This window comes from Protopterus annectens, chromosome 2.part2 (genome assembly GCF_019279795.1).
Source record: "Protopterus annectens isolate FY-2018-M chromosome 2.part2, PAN1.0, whole genome shotgun sequence".
In the NCBI taxonomy this organism is placed as follows: domain Eukaryota; kingdom Metazoa; phylum Chordata; order Ceratodontiformes; family Protopteridae; genus Protopterus; species Protopterus annectens.
The window spans coordinates 715,170,982-715,190,724 of NC_056730.1; the positions used below are offsets into that span (position 1 = coordinate 715,170,982).

At 35.4% G+C, this 19,743-nt stretch overlaps 1 protein-coding gene across 8 annotated transcripts in view; it reads right to left on the reverse strand.

The window, feature by feature from the left end:
• Positions 1 to 19,743, reverse strand: part of CAST (calpastatin) — a 1,327,899-nt gene that overhangs the window by 18,934 nt on the left and 1,289,222 nt on the right. For all 8 annotated transcript variants that reach the window (XM_044064116.1, XM_044064117.1, XM_044064120.1 and 5 more), the window contains one exon: positions 4,797 to 4,851. In XM_044064116.1, coding sequence (XP_043920051.1) covers positions 4,807 to 4,851 — 45 coding nt within the window. In that variant the 3' untranslated portion in view covers positions 4,797 to 4,806. The remainder of the gene's footprint in view (positions 1 to 4,796; positions 4,852 to 19,743) is intronic.

Genomic DNA, 19,743 nt, shown 5'->3' on the forward strand with positions numbered 1-19,743 from the left:
TTCACCCTGGAGATCACTTCTGTGGCTCTGCTCGACAGGGGCACAGGAAAATAATTTTCTTAGCTTGCGAAAGCCAGGGTACCCTTTTGGCTAGGCTTATATAGGCCCTAGGGCCACTAGCCTAGTACCTACCTATGAACCTATTACTTATAACAGGGCCTGACTGGAGGGATGTGTCACCTATACAGTATGGGAAAATGTTTTATTGATTCCCAAAATGAACTATACTATATTTTTCTTCTTGTACTTAATTTGAGACCTTTGCCCTTGTACCGTTAACATGATGTAACCCATGCTGCAATGCAAATGTGAGTCAGTAGGAGGTCAAATACCAACACCCAATGTATAGTCATCTGCAAATTTAGCTTTACTACAGTCCAGGAGTATTGGCCTGACAGTCTGAAGAACAGATGTCAAACAGGAGAGGGTCCAGAGCAGATATCGGTGGTATTATCCTGGCAACTTTTTTGGATTCAGAAGTTGCACCCATAACTGTAACCACATGATTTCTGTTAGACGAGTTATCTACTAACACACAGCATAAGGATTTACATTCAGCTTTACAACTCTATCAATAACGGGGTATAGTATGAAAGGCTTTGGCCGGGACCAGATGTGCTGTAGGTAATGCATGATCACTATAAACTACTACAGCAACTATTTCAAAGAAATTAATGAAGTTAAAGAGGCAGGACTACTGATGAGGGTCCAGGGTTAAGAGGTTTTCAATTCAATGAGGGTTCTGAGATATGTTCAAAAGCATTACATACAATAATAAAATAAATCATGAGATAAAGACAGATAGTTCATAGGTTCACAGGGTGATATTAAGCTTACACCTAAGTGATCACTTAGAATCTTACCCGCATCAACCAAAACCTTTTTAGTTTCCACAGATCCATGTCACAACATCAAAATCTCACAAGTTCAAAAGGCAAAACGTCGAGCCCACAACATCAAATGTGCAAAAGGATGAAACTTCAAAACAGTGAATGACACAACATCTTAAACAGCAGATGTTAACTGCCACAGCACATTTACTCTTCAGCTGAAGACCCCGATGTGGGTATTTCAGAGATATCTGCAAACCATTCCATACCATTGGCATGTCTGACATTTTGGACTCGACGTTTTGTGATTCAACCTTTAGGGATTCTGAGATTATAACATGGACCCATTTTCCTCTAGTAAGCAGATGATCTCCCATCCATTTGCTGCTAGTCAATTACTCAGGAAAGATACTGAGCTAAGTACCTATTGCTCCATCAAGTGTGAATGTCAGACTGAAGGTTTACGTTTTTAGAGGAGGTGCTCATTTTACCACTGGATCAATGGAGGATAGTTTTTTTTTAAAAAGTGTGCTGGTCTTCCATACATTACAAAATTATGCAAAGCTCTTCCTGCAGGAGCTTTTATAAAATGGATTATGGGGATAGGGTGTTTAGTCTTTAAGGATAAGTTATGTTGCCTAGTACTGTGATTTTCTTGTTGAGGTATCTCTGAGATCCTTCAAGTTGGTCTAAGTTGCTTAGACAGGTACTTGCAACTGAGACACTATATGCAATAAAGTGGAAACATAACTTGTTTGGACCTGCACAAAAAACCTGAAGGAGATGCTGTGCAAAACAGAATGATTTCCTAACTATGAGTGAGACACTGTGATTAAAGCAAAGTTCTTTGATGACCGTGTTCATTTTCAGAAGCACTAAACTACTTGAAAGAAAAAAAACAAACTGCAAAAAGACTGCCAAAAGAGCTCAAGCTACTTCAGATGTAAGGCAAGAAACTGTTTAAGCACTTTTCATCCCACATAATTATGGGACTTTTTCAGATAAAATTTAGTTACTAAAATCAACATTTATAGTGATCTAACATAGTCATGTGTTCACAGTCACCAATAGGATCTATTATGTCCTAAATAGCTTCATTTCTTAAAATGATTTTATTTAAAATAATTCACTAAATATTAATGCCAGACATTTTAGTTTCAAAATGCAAACTATAGAATAAACTTCATTAAAGCCTGGAAAATGGCAAGCACTAGTATGAAGCTGCCAACAAAGCTCTAATCTCTCTAATAACAGAGGACCACCTCTCTCCTGTCTGGGAAAATACAACTGATTGCTCTGAACTTAAAACTGTGATCTGGGAAATCTCTAAAACGTCTGATGGGATAGGAATATAATGTTTAATGTTTTAATAGTTTTGTGTGTGTGTGTGTGTGTATATATATATATATATACATACACACACACATACACACACAATTTTTGTTTATGAATTTTCCACTTGAGTTATATTTTAGTAAAGAAATACAAGTATGATTTATATGTTATACACACTTACAGACGTACATTTTTACATGCTTATATACATTTATGTACTAGCTATTTAATAATTTTGAATTTTATGTTTATTAGTTTATTTACATATTTTATTGTGGATTGGGTATTAAGATGGATGGTAATCAAGTTGTGAGTCATTATGCTGGCATTAACATTTAGCAAATTCTTTCAACTAAAATTGTTTTTTTAGAAATTAAGCTATTTAGGAAGTAATAGATCCTATTGGTGACTGTGAACACATGACTATGTTAGATCACTATAAATGTTGATTTTACTAATTTAATTTTATCTGAAGAAGTCCCACAATTACGTGGGACAAAAAGCGCTTAATAAACAGTTTCTTGCCTTACATCTGGCTGAGCTCTTTTGGCCGTTTTTTTGCAGTTCATTTTCAGAAGAGCAAAGTTTATGTGACATATGGTGGAGATGCTGGATTTCTCAAAGGTAAACCACATTTCTTGGAATTAAGGTCGACCCTGGTTTGTCTCTTTCGGCTTTTCCTGGTTAGGGGTCACCATAGCGGAACTCCGGTCCGCTAATGATTGGTAGTGGATTTTTACGTACCGGGTTACCAGCCGTGACGCACAACCTTCAACGAAGGCATGCCCCATTCACATATGCCTCCACACAGAAGACGCTCTAGCTGAGAATCGAATGGAACAACGTCTTGCTATGAGGCAACAACGCTACTGCAGCACCACCGTATTTGAAAAAAAGCATTCGTCTGAATCTGCACTTGCTGGAAAAGCTGTGGGTCATTCGTGGATCTGACTACTCCATTTTGCAATGAGCAAGGTTAGTTACTCACAGTCTTTTGAAGTCTGCCTTCAAATCAGTATATTAGATGCCAAAGAGGAAGGGATCTAGGACACAGTACTTTGAGACACTGCTTGTAACACTATTTTCTGATTTGAGGAAGTACTCCCAGACTTTACTGTATGAATTCTATCAGTAAGCCATATATCTGCCAAAAGACAAGGCAAGGGATTATATGATGAAATGGGTGCTGTTTATCACTATTCAGATGGAGATGGTATAAAGGGTTCTGTCTAGCTGTAGGTAACCAGTGTGTTCAGTCTGACTACCATTCAAGGATTCTATAACTATTTCAAAGAAACTGAATGTGCTGAGCAGACACGATCTGCTTTCTACAAATCCAGACTTGACTGGAGTTACAGGACTGAAGGTCTCCTGTGTCATTATTTATTAGCTCTAGATTTAGTACATCCCAGAATCTTACAGAAGATACAAATAAAGCTAATAGGTCTATAAATACTAAAGTCAACTGGGGAACTACCATCATGCAGTGGTACCACAATGGCTATTCGCCACACAACCTGGACATAAACCGTGAAGAGACTCATTAACGTAAGCACATTAATGAGATACTTAGGTTTGCTATTTTGTAATGTTTCCCTACATTCTGTTGAGTTATTCTACAATGAGTCACACTCTACTGATTTACCAGTACATGCTTAGTTGAGTGTAAAGGAGAATCAGGGCACAACAGAAAAAGCCCGAACCGCCCAGACTGCTGTCTGAAAGATGGCCCCTCCTCACCGACCTTTGTTCTAGTAATGGGAAATGATCAACATGCTGGGGGGGGGGGGCTGATCAACAGGCAGTGGGAACAAATGTGCATTTTTTCCCCATTTTGTACATGGGGTTGGGTGTCACATCAACAGTGACCATCAGCTAGAGCAAATGTTCACACTGCTGGTTGACTACAAAAGGTAAAAGGGTTCTAAGTTTTACATTGGATCTGCTACCACATTTTTTGAGCATGCACACAATCGTGGAATCCATAATTCATTAATTAAGAGTTTACTGAGGAGTTGGATACATTTTGATGAACTGCAAATATACTGTATGACAAGTTGCTATAAAGCTTGAGTTTTGGATTCATAATACCCACCGAATGTAACCTGTGGATAAATGAAAAAACAAACAAAACATAGCTATTACAATAACAATGAAATGAAGGGCATAATTAGGCATGCAGTGTGTGGCTCCGGTACTTTCAGCTGTGAATCCTATTTTTAAGCATGATTCACTGTTAATGATCATTTCTGTGGTAAACAAGATAATCATCATTGTTAGCACTGCATTGTTACTCATATCTAGTAGTATGTCAAACTGTGAAAGAGTAAGGGAGCATCACAAAATAAAATAAACAAGATAATTATCATTGTTAGCACTGCACTGTTACTCATATCTAGTAGTATGCCAAACTGTGAAAGAGTAAGGGAGCATCACAAAATAAAATAAACAAGATAATTATCATTGTTAGCACTGCATTGTTACTCATATCTAGTAGTATGCCAAACTGTGAAAGAGTAAGGGAGCATCACAAAATAAAATAAACAAGATAATCATCATTGTTAGCACTGCACTGTTACTCGTATCTAAACTGTGAAAGAGTAAGGGAGCATCACAAAATAAAAATCTTACCCTCTTGCATTTAACTTTTGCTTTTTTGGCTGTCAGTTTTTGGTGCTTCTTTGCTCTAGAATGAAATGAGACACCGGCATTTAATGAACTCGTCATGTTTGACTTATCCAACATTTCATATGCCAAACATACCGTCCTATTGTAAACACCATGTACGTTAAGTGACAAAATACAAAAGAGCGACTAAGTCATCTGCATTTACTGCCATGCTATTTATTTTTTTAACAACATATTTTACTTTTTTTGCACTCTGACTAGGGAATTCCTTCTGGCATTATTCATTTTAAGTCGTGCAGAGAAAATCTTTATACACACTGCATCAGAAAACATCAAGACAAACAATGATGGAGTACACTAAACTGTAAACAATGAAAGTGCAGTGACAAATGCAAGCTTGTTCTTTGGAGAACACTGATAGCATGTGTGCTCTCTGACCTAAGCAGTCAGTTTAGAAAGTGCACCTTGAGAATACTGGCAAATATGGGGCATTTTTACAAGTATAGGCTCCACTCTCAGCTGTACAGAATTTACATGCTGCATGAATTCAAGGCAGTTCAGGTCCATTAGGGGATTTCAATGGTGGGTTCTCTTCAGGTCCATTAGGGGATTTCAATGGTGGGTTCTTAAATTGGCATCATAAGAATTTAGCTATTCAGTTGTAAAATTTATGCAATTTGTTTAACTGAAAAGATGGAAAACCTCTGAGGATGTTTGCTGCATACATGAAACTGGGCAAGAGTAAAACTTGACTAATTAGGATACATGCGTTGCTGTCTATAATTTTTTTTGCTCTATAAAGTATACATTTTTGCTTACTTTAAAGACTATTCTTATGTGGTCAAGTTTCAGTTGAGAGTCCAGGCTCATGCTTGCCCAGATACAGATAAGTCTCTGGTACAGGACTCCAGGCATCTCCAGGGATAGATGCTGGCAATCATGTCTGCAGCCTGGCAAACTGCAAGACTTGGATTTAATGTAGCAGTCTACATATCTATTCTTCAGGATAGAGTTCATCAGCATGCCATGAATATAAGAATGAAAACAGAAATTTATGAGCAGCGGGCTGGGGGTTAAAGTAGACTACCATATGAAATCAGTCCATCAGGACTTTTTACTAAATGCTGTGTATGCTTTAGAGTAGGTATCTAAGCAATAACATTTTTGAATGTGTGAATCGAAGTGTAGATGGCAGCAAAGATGTCTTTCACTGAAAGGCCTCTGAAACTTGTAGTCAAGGCAGCAGCAACCCAAGTGGACTAAGACTGGCTAATAAGGTTCTCCCTGGTCACTTACAAACAAAAGTGATAAATATATTCCCTGAACCACGCACAGTCTGCTAGAAGATCTGTTCATCTTGCCTATCTTTGACAAAGATGGCAAAAGTACTGATCTGTCTTTTTGACTACAGCTGTTTTAGATATATGACATCTCAGTGCTACGCATAAATCCAGCACTGCCTCCATAATGCTGAATAATCATGAGAAAATAGACATGGAAGTGTATAGCCTGAGGCTAAACTGACAGACTACTTTAAGAAGGCAGTGAGGGATTAAGATATACGTTGGCTTAATCTCAGTAAAGGCCATGACAGGTTCTACTACCCACAAATCAAGCAGCAAAATTACCTTAGCAAAAGCAAAGCAGCAATAGCAATGCGAAAAATAATACCAGGAAAAATTAACATTTCAAAAGAAGACAAAGGCCCAAATGGAAGGAAAGGCAACCTTTCAGAAACTAAATTTAAGTCCTAGGAGGTCATCAAAGCCTGTCCGTATAAGTAAAAATGGAAAAGCTGTCTTTTGCAAGTTATAGAAAAAATCCAACTGAACTACTGGCTTGTATTCATCGGTACAGGAAAAAGCTGAAGTAGCTGAAATCATTTATCATCATTCCACATCAACCATTTTTTTCCCATTTTTATACGAGGTCAAAGAGTCATCTCAACTGTTTCCATCTGTCAGTTCATTGATGCTCTCCTACCTTTTTGACAGTCATGCCTGACTATTTCAGGACTTCTCTCACACAATCTGTCCATCTCTTGGCTGGACATCCTTTTCTTCTCTTGCATTCTTCTTGTCTCTCCCAAATCTGCTTTTCAGCAAATTTGAGCAAATGACCACAATTTACTCTTCTTGATCTTTTCTGCAATTGGGGCTACTTTGGGTTCCAGTCTGATGTCCTCTTTCTTTGGCTGTCCCACACTGTGCAATCAACTACCATCACACATGCTTTCTCTCTCTTACCTCACCCTTTTTCAACTGCTCTGCCCTTATGGCCCAGAATTCTGTGACATAAATAAAGGCTGGTCACACCACTGCTTTGTACACCTTACTTTATAGCTTTTTTGGCATTTGTATCACACACATCCCTCACAGTCTTGTGTCAGCTGTCTGCAGTATGTCTGATTCTAGCTTTAACCTCCTTATTTACGCTTTTTCTTTATTTATTTATTTATTTATTTTTTATAAATATATTTTATATATTTATAAAAAAATAAATAAATAAAATAAAAAAAACTCTACTACTGTTTTTAGGTTTTGAAACTTGCAGGGATACCCAGATCAGCTTTCTTGGGAACTTGTGATATGATTTTCCCATTTCCATTCTCAGCTGAACTCACTGCAAACACTGTCACGTGTAATGCATCCTGATATGAATCCAAACTGCATCTCCCATCTTACTTTCTACTCCTCTGCAGTGTGACAAGAATAAAGCATCTCCATTGGGGGACCTTCCTCTTTCTACCTGTTTTTGATAAAAATTCCTAGCTTTTCATGTCAACTAAGGGGGGGGGGGTGTTTGTGGCTGCGGGAAGCAAACTGTTTAGGGACAGTCATTCTAAATACTTACTTTGTCTAGGATCCAGTCATAATTACAAAGAAGATTCTGTTTCAGTCATTTGTCCCTGAGACTTTTTGGAGCCATATGTCTTTGAATATTTAACTTGAGAACCAAAGACAACCAAAGATTAAAAGAACATGTGCAGAGGAGAATGGCTTTAAAAGCTTCTCAGTCAGACCTCCCCAGCTGAAAAAGAAGTTAAAGAAATCAAAGCATGAAGCTTGCGCTTACTGGTCAGACCCATACCTCTCTACTCTGCCTCTTGATGAGTCCTCTGAAAGTCTGTAGTTATTGGCTGCTCCCACTGTTATGACCTCATTGGAGGTCAGTAAGGTGCAGCCTCTTCATACATCCACCCCCAATGATCCGAAGTCTTACTTGGCCAGGAAGGGGTAACCATGGGTGATGGCTTCTGAGGAACCAAAGGTATTCCTCTGATTTTAATAAGGGAAGACATCCCTTGTACACTTTACCTCTCCATCTACTCTTGTTACTAAATAAGATATAATACCACTTTGTTTTTATATATTCTAATTGTTTTCTAACTTCTTGTCTAACATTTTGTATGTTTGACTATGTGAAGCTTTTCCCCCCGGGCCGCCGCTGAAAATGGACGTGTATCCAGTCGAACTATCCTGGTAAACAAATGTAAAATAAAAAAAATAAAAAATAAAAATTTATAGCTACGTACTACATGCAGTTGTGAATATCTCCTTTCTTCTTGCACACTGGCACTAGAATACTTATTCCCCAGTAATCTAGGATTCTAGAAGCTAATGGAGGATGAAGGTGATATGTTACACACAGCATACCTCAACCTGGCCGCAACTTTTGGTCTAATTCCTCACTCAGGCATAGCAGAAAAGTTAAATAAACTGTGAATAAACCCCTGTATCACCCGCTGGATTGCTAAGAGGCTCACAGATAGGATGCAGATAATAAAAATACAGGATGTTACCTCCACAAAGAAATGAGTCACCAGTGTAGTCCACCAGGGTTCTGTGATGACACATATCCTCTTTGGCATCTACTTTTTTTTTTTTTTTTTTTTAAGTAAAAGTAGAACATCAAAGGGCTCTGGCTAAGTTTGCAAATGACTGCAGGCTAGGACCGGTCACTGAATCCTCAAGTGACTTAATCATCCTACAGGAAGGCTTGTCTCAAATAAATAACTGGTTTTAAAATAATGGCCTGAAACTAAATTCCACAAAATGCATTACTGCATCCTTTGGGAAGTCATCTACCCTAGGGAATACAACACTGACAATATACCCCAAAGAGCTGACCAAGTTGTCCTGGATTTGGAAACTTGTATACATAGTGGCCTAACTTTGGACCAACATGTGTCTGTTATAAGAACAATCTTCTATACTGCACAGCTTATAAACAAAGGGATTGTGTCTAGATCTGGGAATGTCATTATACCCCTTTACTCAGCCCTCATTAGGCGGAGTCATTGAATATAATTCTTCCCTTTGCATGCATCTGTCCAGACACATGCAACAGCTGGAAGGGCCCACAGAGATACCTTACTAAATGGCTACAAGGCCTAAACAACATGTCCTACATGGACCAACTCGAAACCTGTCACTATACTTGGTATCCTATAGACTGCTATGAAGTGACCTGTGTCTGGCATAAAAGGCACACACTGACTCATTAATGATGGAGTTACTGCATATCAGCAAGTCAAATGGCTTCATAAGCACTTGGTCTAGGGGATCTAAACCTCTTCTGCAACATCAACATAATGGTTTGGACGGACAGGTATATTTCACAGAGGATACTGCTGCTATGGTACAGACTCCCCATCCACATAAAACAAAGATCATCCATGTCCATTTTCATATGCAACTTAGATCTAGAGATGGGAAATGGAAAACTTGCCCAAGGACTGCCATGTGTACTTCTTATGGAAATATGCAGCTCCTACAAGCTTTATACCATGCATGAGTCCCCTCAAATTACATATGATCCCAGTTATTCTCAGGGGGTAATATGTAATTATTAACTATGAGATGGGAAATGTTACCCTATAACCAAATGGGATAGGTTATTTCGAGCAAAAAAATGGAAACCGACTATGCTTAAAGTGACCTGCAAGGGCAGCTAGCCCAGTACTTACCTATGAAACATGCACCTTATCAACCGCAAATGACCAATGAAGCAGTAAAGAAATAAAAATAATTTTTGGTTATTTGCATTGTCTATACATCTGTTTCCTCACTGGGTGGGAGCCTATTTTAATTAAAAATATATAAACAGCTGCACTGATGTTTGTCAGCCACCTAAGCTGGAACTCATCAGTGCAGAAAGCTGATATGAATGAGGGGAAGATTTAAATGCAAAAGCATAAGAACAGCTGCCACTTTCTATGGACTGCAGGCCATTCAAATTTCATACTTGATTATTGTTCAAAATATGAATTTAAATTAATACAAATGCAAACTTTATAATAAAATTTTAATTTTTGGGGGGGTGGAAAACATAGGCAAAAGCAGGGACATTCTGCAAAATTAAGGACACTGGAAAGTAAGACAGATTGACAGACAGGAAGAGAGAGGACACAGACAGGAAGAGTGAGGACACAAACGTGGGCTGCCTGTTAGCACATTTTAAACAAGTCAAAACAAAATAAATAAGAATCACAGAGTAGAACCTACTAAACATTTTGCAGTGTTGACTAACATTGACATTTTTTTTTCTGGAAACAGAACAGTTTACCACTGTTTTCTACTGTTTATACCACCACATGCCCACTAAAGAGAAAGACGCATGGTATTGATCTCAACAGAAACATGTTCCACTCATTTACTTCATCACAGAAATCGGAGCACCACGAATAACAAAGAAAGGCTTGTGGTGATGATAACTCTTTTAATGAGTTTATTATTATTGTTTTTCTGCTTATTCCTCAAACAAACTAAATGTGGGCAATCAGAAAATAGGAAGATGGGGGTGGAGCCTAGATGGCCAACTGAGAGCAGTGAATTTTGAGAGCTCCATAAACTAGTATAATAATATAGGAAAATTTCATTTTCAAGTTTAAAATGCCAGAAATCTATATATAAAAATAGTAAACTATATAAATATCAAGTTTGGTGGGGATATACAAAAATGTTCCTGTCAAGTAACTTGGAGATATACTGAGTCACTGAATATGAACAACTCAAGGATATCTCATCCAGATGCTGCTATGAAAAAAGAACTCAATTGATGACATCTACCTTAAAGGAACTATCTTTGAAGATGGATGGCTTTACAAATGACTTCAAAAAACTCAAATTAAATTCTCAAAAACAGACATACTCTTAAGAAACTATTACAGCAACACCATACAACAATAACTACAGAGACTTCTCTAAATGACATTGAAGGGAGACTCACAGAGGAAGAATTCCAAAACGAATTTATGCTTAAACAGAATACATGGCTACTTAACAAAATAGATGACTTAGAAAACAGGGAAAGGAGAAACAACATAAGGATCTTTGGTCTGCCTGAAAACACTGAAGGAGAAGACATTATTTCATTCTTAACAACCTGGACTCCTGAATTTTTAGACTTGAAAGAGTGAGTTTCATTTGGAATTGCAAAAGGCGCATAGAGCACTGAGGAAAGCTGCTTCTAACTCAGCAAATACTCCACCTAGATCCATAGTTATAAAATTTCTTTAATTTCTGGACAAGGAACTAATATTAAAATCTGCTTGGAGAAAATCATCCTTAAAATACAATCAAAGCCTGACAAGGTTTGACAATGATTTTTCTTCCAGAATACTAGAACAAAGGAAAAAAGTCTCGCCAATAATAAAACCGTTGAAACAAAACAACATTAAAGCTCAGCTGGCCTTTGCAGCCAAGCTAAAAATACCTTTTTGCCAATGAGATGAGAACCTTTAATGACTTAGAAGAATTTACTATATTCATCAAAAACAACACACTGTCTCTATCCCAGAAGAAATGGAATGGATGGCCCCTACTCTTAAAAGAATAAAAGAAACAAATCCTTGGACTGATGCTAGAAAGATGAGACAAAAAATGATTCCAAGATAGCTGTCCCAAAAAAATAACTCTTACAACTACATCTCTCAAAGTATCAAATGATATGGTACATCACTTGTCATCTGTTTTTATTTTAAAAAGGAGGATTTCTTAAACAGCTGAGAAACAGTAATGATTTATTCAGAATGTTCAGAGTCCAATAATTCTTCACAAACAAAGGTAGGTCAAGACTCAAATGTAACATATTAACATCATATATAATAGCAGTAACAGTAGAGTGTTTTGAAAAAAATGCTGTCATGTCTTCTTCAGTTAAAGTATGATTTAGAAATATCATGTATATCCTGGTTAAATAATACTAGCAAGCTCTTAGTATAAATGTCATAATTATTCTGTCTAAATATAGTTATTATCGATTATGGCAGGTATCACAGCTTCGAGTGCTGTTTGAACAATCCTGATATGGTGTGCGTGGATGCAGCCGTGTCTGGCAGCTAGTACAAATGTCATTATTATTCTGTCTAAACATAGTTAATATCAATTATGGCAGATAATATAGCTTTGAGTGATGTTTGATTAAGCCTGACGTGGTGTGTGTGGATGCAGCTGTTGTATGTTGACGTTTACATCTCTGGGAAGCTGTGGGTTGCGGCTTGTGAGCGAGGTTTACTGATGCTTGTGTATTAGGAAGAGACTTTGGTGTTTTAACCTGGATTCAGGGGAAGGGGGTGTATAAAACTGTGATTTGTGATATTTTGGCAGAGAATAGTTTCTTTATACATCTGCTGAGTGAGAGGTGGAAAGGCTGGAAGAATGTGTCATCTCTTGTTGTGGCGGCTTTTTGGGAGGTTTTTTTTTTGTTTGTTTGATCTGTTTGCTCTCCGTTCTTTTCTTGGCTGCTGCCTCGCTGAAAGGGAGGGAATTTACCCTTGAAGTTGCAGTGAAGTGAAGCTTTGCTTCAGGTACATTGCGAGCCTCTGTTATGCAGTACACAGACACACTAACAGAAACAGGCACTTCCAGGTTGCTATGGTAACAGAGACAGAGTGCGAATAATGCTTAATGGCTCTAAGGAGCCTCCGAGATGATTCTCGGCAATGAAATTTTTGGTTAAAAAAATGTGTCTATATATATATATATATATATATATATATATATATATATATATATATATATATATATAAAGGGCAGTTTTAAACAACATGTACACATATTGATGGTCTCCCAACACTTCGTTTAGCTCATTAACTTGACTCTTGATAAAAATAAATAAATAATACGCGCAATTTTATATTTAAAATGTACTTTGGTCCAAACACATTAAGGACTTACATAAGAGTGAAGTTTGAGTTATTGTGAAAGACTAAGAGCACTTGATCTTGTGCAGTACCCTTTGCAGTTGTCTGGGAGGTGAGCATGTTCAGACGTGTTGGGCATATGGGGATAGCTGATTCTAGGGGTGTTTGGGGTTGCCGGGAAGTGCTAGAGAGTCATCAGATTTCCTTCGAGGAAATATCTGTGGAAATGGAAGGTGTGTTAAGTGGTTCCCTGGCAGAGTGGCCACTGCATGGAACAGGCTGGTAAAATGGAACAGGACAGACACTGGCTTGGATATTTTAAGAACAGCCTGGAAACACACCACATGAACTAGTGAATGGCATTCTGGCAAAACTGGATGGGTGTTGTTGCCCGTGCTTGAAGTACTGATATGTGTGTATGTAAGGATGGAAACATACTTATAACAAATAAGAAACTTGAAGGGTCTCATAATTTAAAGTCTATGGACTGTATAAACATGCTTGGAAGGAGCTAATAATAAGAATAAGCATTACAACTTGTGGTCTCTCAAATAACTAAGCAACAACCAAAAAAAAAAACAAAAAAACACACATACAATAGTTATGTAATTTATGATTTTAGTAAATTTAGACATTAAATATATAATCGTTATAGGAGATGAAGCAGTCTGCTGAATTTAGATATTAAAGATAGGATTTAATAACACGGGCTTGTGTATAATAACTTGTCATAAATGAGATACAATACACTGAACATCAAGGGGAAGCATGATGATTTTTTTTATATAAGTAAATATGCATAACACGTCATGTAATTGCTTTAACTTGAGTTGTAGTTTTTGTAACCCATCTTGACCATATATAATACTTAAGGGGTTACCAAGATAGCTAATGTTTTATACATGACATCAAACTGACAGAGTTGTTCAAGAGAAACAATAGAAGCAGGAACTTGAAATGTCAGAGAATGTAACAATCATATTCTGAACAAATAGCATTAAACTGACAACAGCCACTCAGTTTAATAACATGGGCTTTTGTATAATAACACTACTGCTTTAACTTGTCATAAATGACATACACTATGCTGAACATCATGGGGAAGCATGATGATTTTATCATACAAGTAAATGTGCATATAACAAGTCATATAATTTGCTTTAACTTGAATTGTGGTTTTGTAACCCACCTTGACCATACATAACACTCAAGTTGTTACCAAGGTAACTAATGTTTTATACATAGGTTCATAAGTGTGTACTAGGCTAATGGCCCTGGAGCCTTTACAAGCCTACCCCCCATAGGATTACCCTGGCATCGTGCAACCCGATCGTAGTTCATGACATCAAACTGACAAAAGTTGTTCAAGGAGGGAAACAACAGAAGCCTGAACTAGGAATGTCACAGAATGTACCAATCACATTCTGAACAAATAGTATTAAACTGACAATAATCACTTAAACCTTCGCTGATTATGCAAAATAGAATGTTGCCATTTAAAACTAAAAGCATTCAGTATATGCCATAAAACAGCAATTTATGAATATGGAAAGGGAACTTGTAATTATTAATCACAATAAGTGAATTTGTTGTTTTTAACCTATAATTTCACACATTTTATAATAAGAAACGACAGATATGAAAATCCTTATGTGTAGGAAATGGGGGGGAGGAGGGATGCACTGATAATTAAAATGCACTAACTTTCATCAATGTTTACATAAAACAAACTTGATGCTTTAAGTAAGTTAGCAACAAACAAAGTGATTACTTAAATGCTTGCAAACAAAATATAATTTCTGATATATCCAGTAAAGTATATCGTATTATAAACATTAGGTATAAATATTATCATCTATTTACATTAAGTAACAAGTTTTGAATGACTTCATCAATAAGGGTGAATATGGTAAATAACTGTGTGCTATAATCTTTTGCTGAGGTTTTATATATGATACATCCTACTTTACTATGACCAAATTGCTTGTCATCTATCTTTTGTGTAAATATTAATTGCTTATACAATAAGTAGACATTTATATTGTATTATAATTCTGTGTAATCTACAATAGTACTATATCTGTTGAAAATAATATAAATATTGCTTATTCCTATTACAAATATTCTCCATATGATAATTCAATTTATAGAGCTCAGATGTTTTGGATTGTCAAGGTATGAGTGATAATCTGATGGACTTAGGTTTATCCATAAGATTAGGAATGATTTTCATTCCACGGCTAGTGTGGATATTAGATTTAACATTTATTAATTTAAATTTATTTCACAAAACATTTTTAGTATGCCTAACCAAAACATTACTTTATTGGTAAACACTCAAATCATAAAACTGATAATTTTCTTTAAAAGCTCAAACATGTACTTTATAGTTGTTGTGTCTTTTGGCTTTTCCCGGTTAGGGGTCGTCACAGCGGAACTCCGGTCCGCTACTGATTGGTAGTTGATTTTTACGTGCCGAGTTACCAGCCCTGACGCACAACCTTCAACGAAGGTACGCCCATTCACACATGTCTCCACGCAGAAGACGCTCTAGCTGAGAATCGAACCGGACAGCGTCTTACTGTGAGGCGACAATGCTACTGCAGCACCACCACCGTGGGACATAAAGATAATAAAGTTAAATCCATCTTAGGTTATTTAGACTGTTTTTATTTTATTGTGACTATTAAACATTTTCCTCTGATCACTATATACTTTATAGATATCACAGGAAAATGTTTAATAGTCACAATAAAATAAAAAACACAGTCTAAATAACCTAAGATGGATTTAACTTTATTATCTTTAAATACCAATGGCTTAAACAATCCTAGCATGAGATCAAATCTACTGAAATATTTAAAAATGAACAAAGCACAAATTGTCTTTCTTCAAAAAACTCATTTCAAAACAAATGACAATTACAACTAGAATCCTAAGGAATATAAGATATTGGCCCAAATCACTTATAAGACAAAGACAAAAGGGGTAACAATTGTATGGAAAGCAAATGTGATTAACCCAGAAATCATTTATAAGTATGAAGCTAAAGAAGGCCTTATGGCATTAGTAATAGTTAAATATAATAACAGAATATGGACCCTAGCCAATCTCTACTGGTTCCCAGGCATTGGATCAGGAACTGTTAAAAAGCACTTGGATTTCATTTCCAATAATTATAAAGGCAACTTAATATTAGGAGGAGATTTTTAACTGTATATTTGATATTTCCTGAAACTACAAATAAAAGACCGCTGCGTACATCTGCTGTATCAAAAGCTTTAAACAAGTGGGTTGAATCATTTCATCTTGTAGATGCTTTCAAATTTAAAGAAAATAAATCTTTGTTGTTTTCCCATCAAGATCACAGATTTGGTACCCAAACTATAATAGATAAAATATTTGCTGCCCATGAATTGCACTCTAAAATCATTAATTTTTCAATCACTTCCTGCCTCTTTTAAGACCACAATTCATTGATACTAAAACTTCAAAATGGGTACAAACCACTAATCTTTAACGCCAGAATTCCAACATATATAACTAAAATTAAAAAGTTCAAACCCTGGTTATTATCTGAATTACAGTTCTTCTTAGATATTAATTACACCACAGAGATAAATAAAATAATGATATGGGACTCATTAAAAGCTTACATATATGGTAAAACCCTAACCTGGCATAAAAAAAAATTAGAGAATGGGATTGTGAATTATTAAATCTACAATCCAAGCAGAAATGTTAAACAATAAATACAACAAACTTCTAACACATAAAACTAGTTTAGCTTTAGAAAAACTAAAAATTAATACCTTGGCAACTTCTCCCAAATATGTACATAATTTATCCACAAGAATCAAAATGCAGTCAAAAGCTAATAACATTAAAAATATCTTCCAAGAAAAGAAAGGGAAAAATGTCTCAGATACAGGTGACATTCTTGATGCCTATAGAAATCACTATATGGAACATTTTCCCCCCAAAAATACATATCGATCAATTAAATCTAGATGAAAAATGTTCTAATATAAAAATAAATACCAGAAAAATTTAAACTAGATTTGCAAGCACCTATATCCTACAAAGACATTACAGATACAATAAAAGAGGGTAAAATAATAAAGCTTCAGGTATAGATGGTATAATTATGGAAATATATAAACTTTTTCCTTCAAAGACACTATCTCTCTTGCATAAAACTCTATTAGAAATTCAGCCACAAGCTTTAATACCACCCTCTTGGAGATATTCTTTAATCACACCAATCCTAAAGGAAAACAAATCCCCAAACCTCTGTACCTCATATAGACCTATATCATTATTAAATAATGACTATAAGATATTTATGAGAATATTAACTAACAGAATGAAAATACCACTATCCAAAACAATAAATAATGATCAAACTAGATTTATATAGCATAGACACACACGACAATATTAAAAGGATAATTTCTCTTATAGATTATTTTAATAAAGAAAAAGAAACACTCATAATTGGCTTAGATATAGAGAAAGCCTTTGATTCCCTAAATTGGGACTATTTATTCAAAATCTTAATGCTATTTGAATTGACTGCATCCTTTGTTCATCTCCTAACGAATATATATACAATAATTTAGCGTATGTCAAGTTAGGTCCTTTTACCTCTGAATCTATACATATAACAAAAGGCACTAAACAAGGATGTCCCATGTCACCGATTCTATTTGCTCTGGCTATTGAAATATTGGCAGATTCAATTTGTAACAATATAAAAATCAAAGGAATAGATGTTTATGAACAATACATTCTAAAGTAATGCTATTTGCTGATGACATATTACTAACATTAAAATCTACTGCCAATCATTAGCGGACCGGAGTTCCGCTGTGGCGACCCCTAACCGGGAAAAGCCAAAAGAAGAAGATCCAATACAAAAGAGACATTAGAAGAATTAGATATATTGACAAATTTCACATGACTTCAGGACTCCATTTCAATAAATCAAAATCAACATTTTTATTTTTAAATAATAAAAAAAAAGTGCAGACTAAGGGGGATCACATCACAGGGAAACAAAAATCTACCTTAAAATATCTAGGAATTGAGTTATGCAAGGATAATAATGAATTAGTCTTAAAAAAACTACAATAATATCATCAATACAATTAAAATCTCTGTGGAAAAATGGAACAAAATAATATTAACATTTGAAGATAGACTACAGTTAATAAAATGGTTTTACTGCCCAAGATCCTGTATATAGCCTTGGCGATACAACTGTTACTAGAAAGGAATATACTTAAATTCATGCCTAATAAAATTTTTATTGTTTCCCAAAAGAAACAGAATAGCTTTAATACATCATATCAGACCATGGAAACAGGGAGGACTAAACTTTCCTGATATAGAAACATATATAAAAGCATCAATATCTAAAACAATCTTCAGATTGGATAACTCCAAATTACTCTGCAAACTGGAAAGAATTACTAACTGTAATATCAATAAATGAATTTGATTTACAAAAAAAAAAAAAAATTCAAACGGATAAAGACAATTTGCCATGGCACATATGTATTAGTATGCAATATAACATAACTAAACCCACTAAAACGCATGATTATTACATTGACTCATTTAGGAACATAATGAATCTAAATATAGATTTAAAAATCTGGTTTGATCTTTTAACACCATTTATAGTCACAAAGAACTTTCCACATAAAATATATAGAGAAATTATTAATTCCTAGGACAGAAAAGATTTGTCCAAATAATGTTCTTTGCTATGCCTCAGACTCACCAAACAGCCGAAAAATGAGTACAATGAAAGAAAAGGTGAGACTCCACTGGATGTTCCACTGCTTTATTAAAATACACAAAAAGTTGTATCCAAAACTGGTAAGAAACTCCAACAAAATAAATATCCACTGACAAGCGTTTTAACCCGAAAGCGCTTGTCAGTGGATATTTATTTTGTTGGAGTTTCTTACCAGTTTTGGATACAACTTTTTGTGTATTTTAATAAAGTAGTGGAACATCCAGCGGAGTCTCACCTTTTCTTTCATTGTACAGAAAAGATTTGTTTGTTGGCTCCAATGTATCAAAAGAACTAAAAGTTTTAGATATGCAAGTAATAAAAACAACATACAAAATTCCACAACAGGACTGGCTAACTTCACAGAGTATTCTGAAATGTTAACAAGATTTAAGAAGAATAATTAACAATTCATTTAAAGAAATACCTAAATTTACGAAATACGTATATGAAATCATATAGAATGACTTTGACAAGGGAAACAGTATTTCAAAATTTTATAAAATATTGATAAACTATAAAACAACACTCAAAACCTCATATTGGAAATATATAACAAAAGGACACAGTTAACTGAAGATATTAAAACAAATATCTTATTATCGATAAAATATACATCCTTTACACAATATTGGAAAGTTTTTAATTGGAAATGCTTGCACAAAGCATTCTTAACCCCAAACAGAATCAGTAAAATTAGTTCTTCCATAAAAGGAATATGCTGGAGATGTGAGCAAGTACACAATGCAGATTGGAACCACATTTTCTTTGACTGTGTTAAAATTAAGCCATTTTGGGATGGTATTAACTTTCTACAAGTTTTATTTAACGAATCATTTTATTTAACTACAGCTCTTGTATTATTAAATATGAACAAAGGTCTTCATTTGACTAGGTCAAACATGTATCTGGTATGGACTATACTTACAATTTCATGGAAGTGTACAACAAGAAGATGGAATACAAACACAATACCAACTTTGGAAGACTTCTACAGCCTA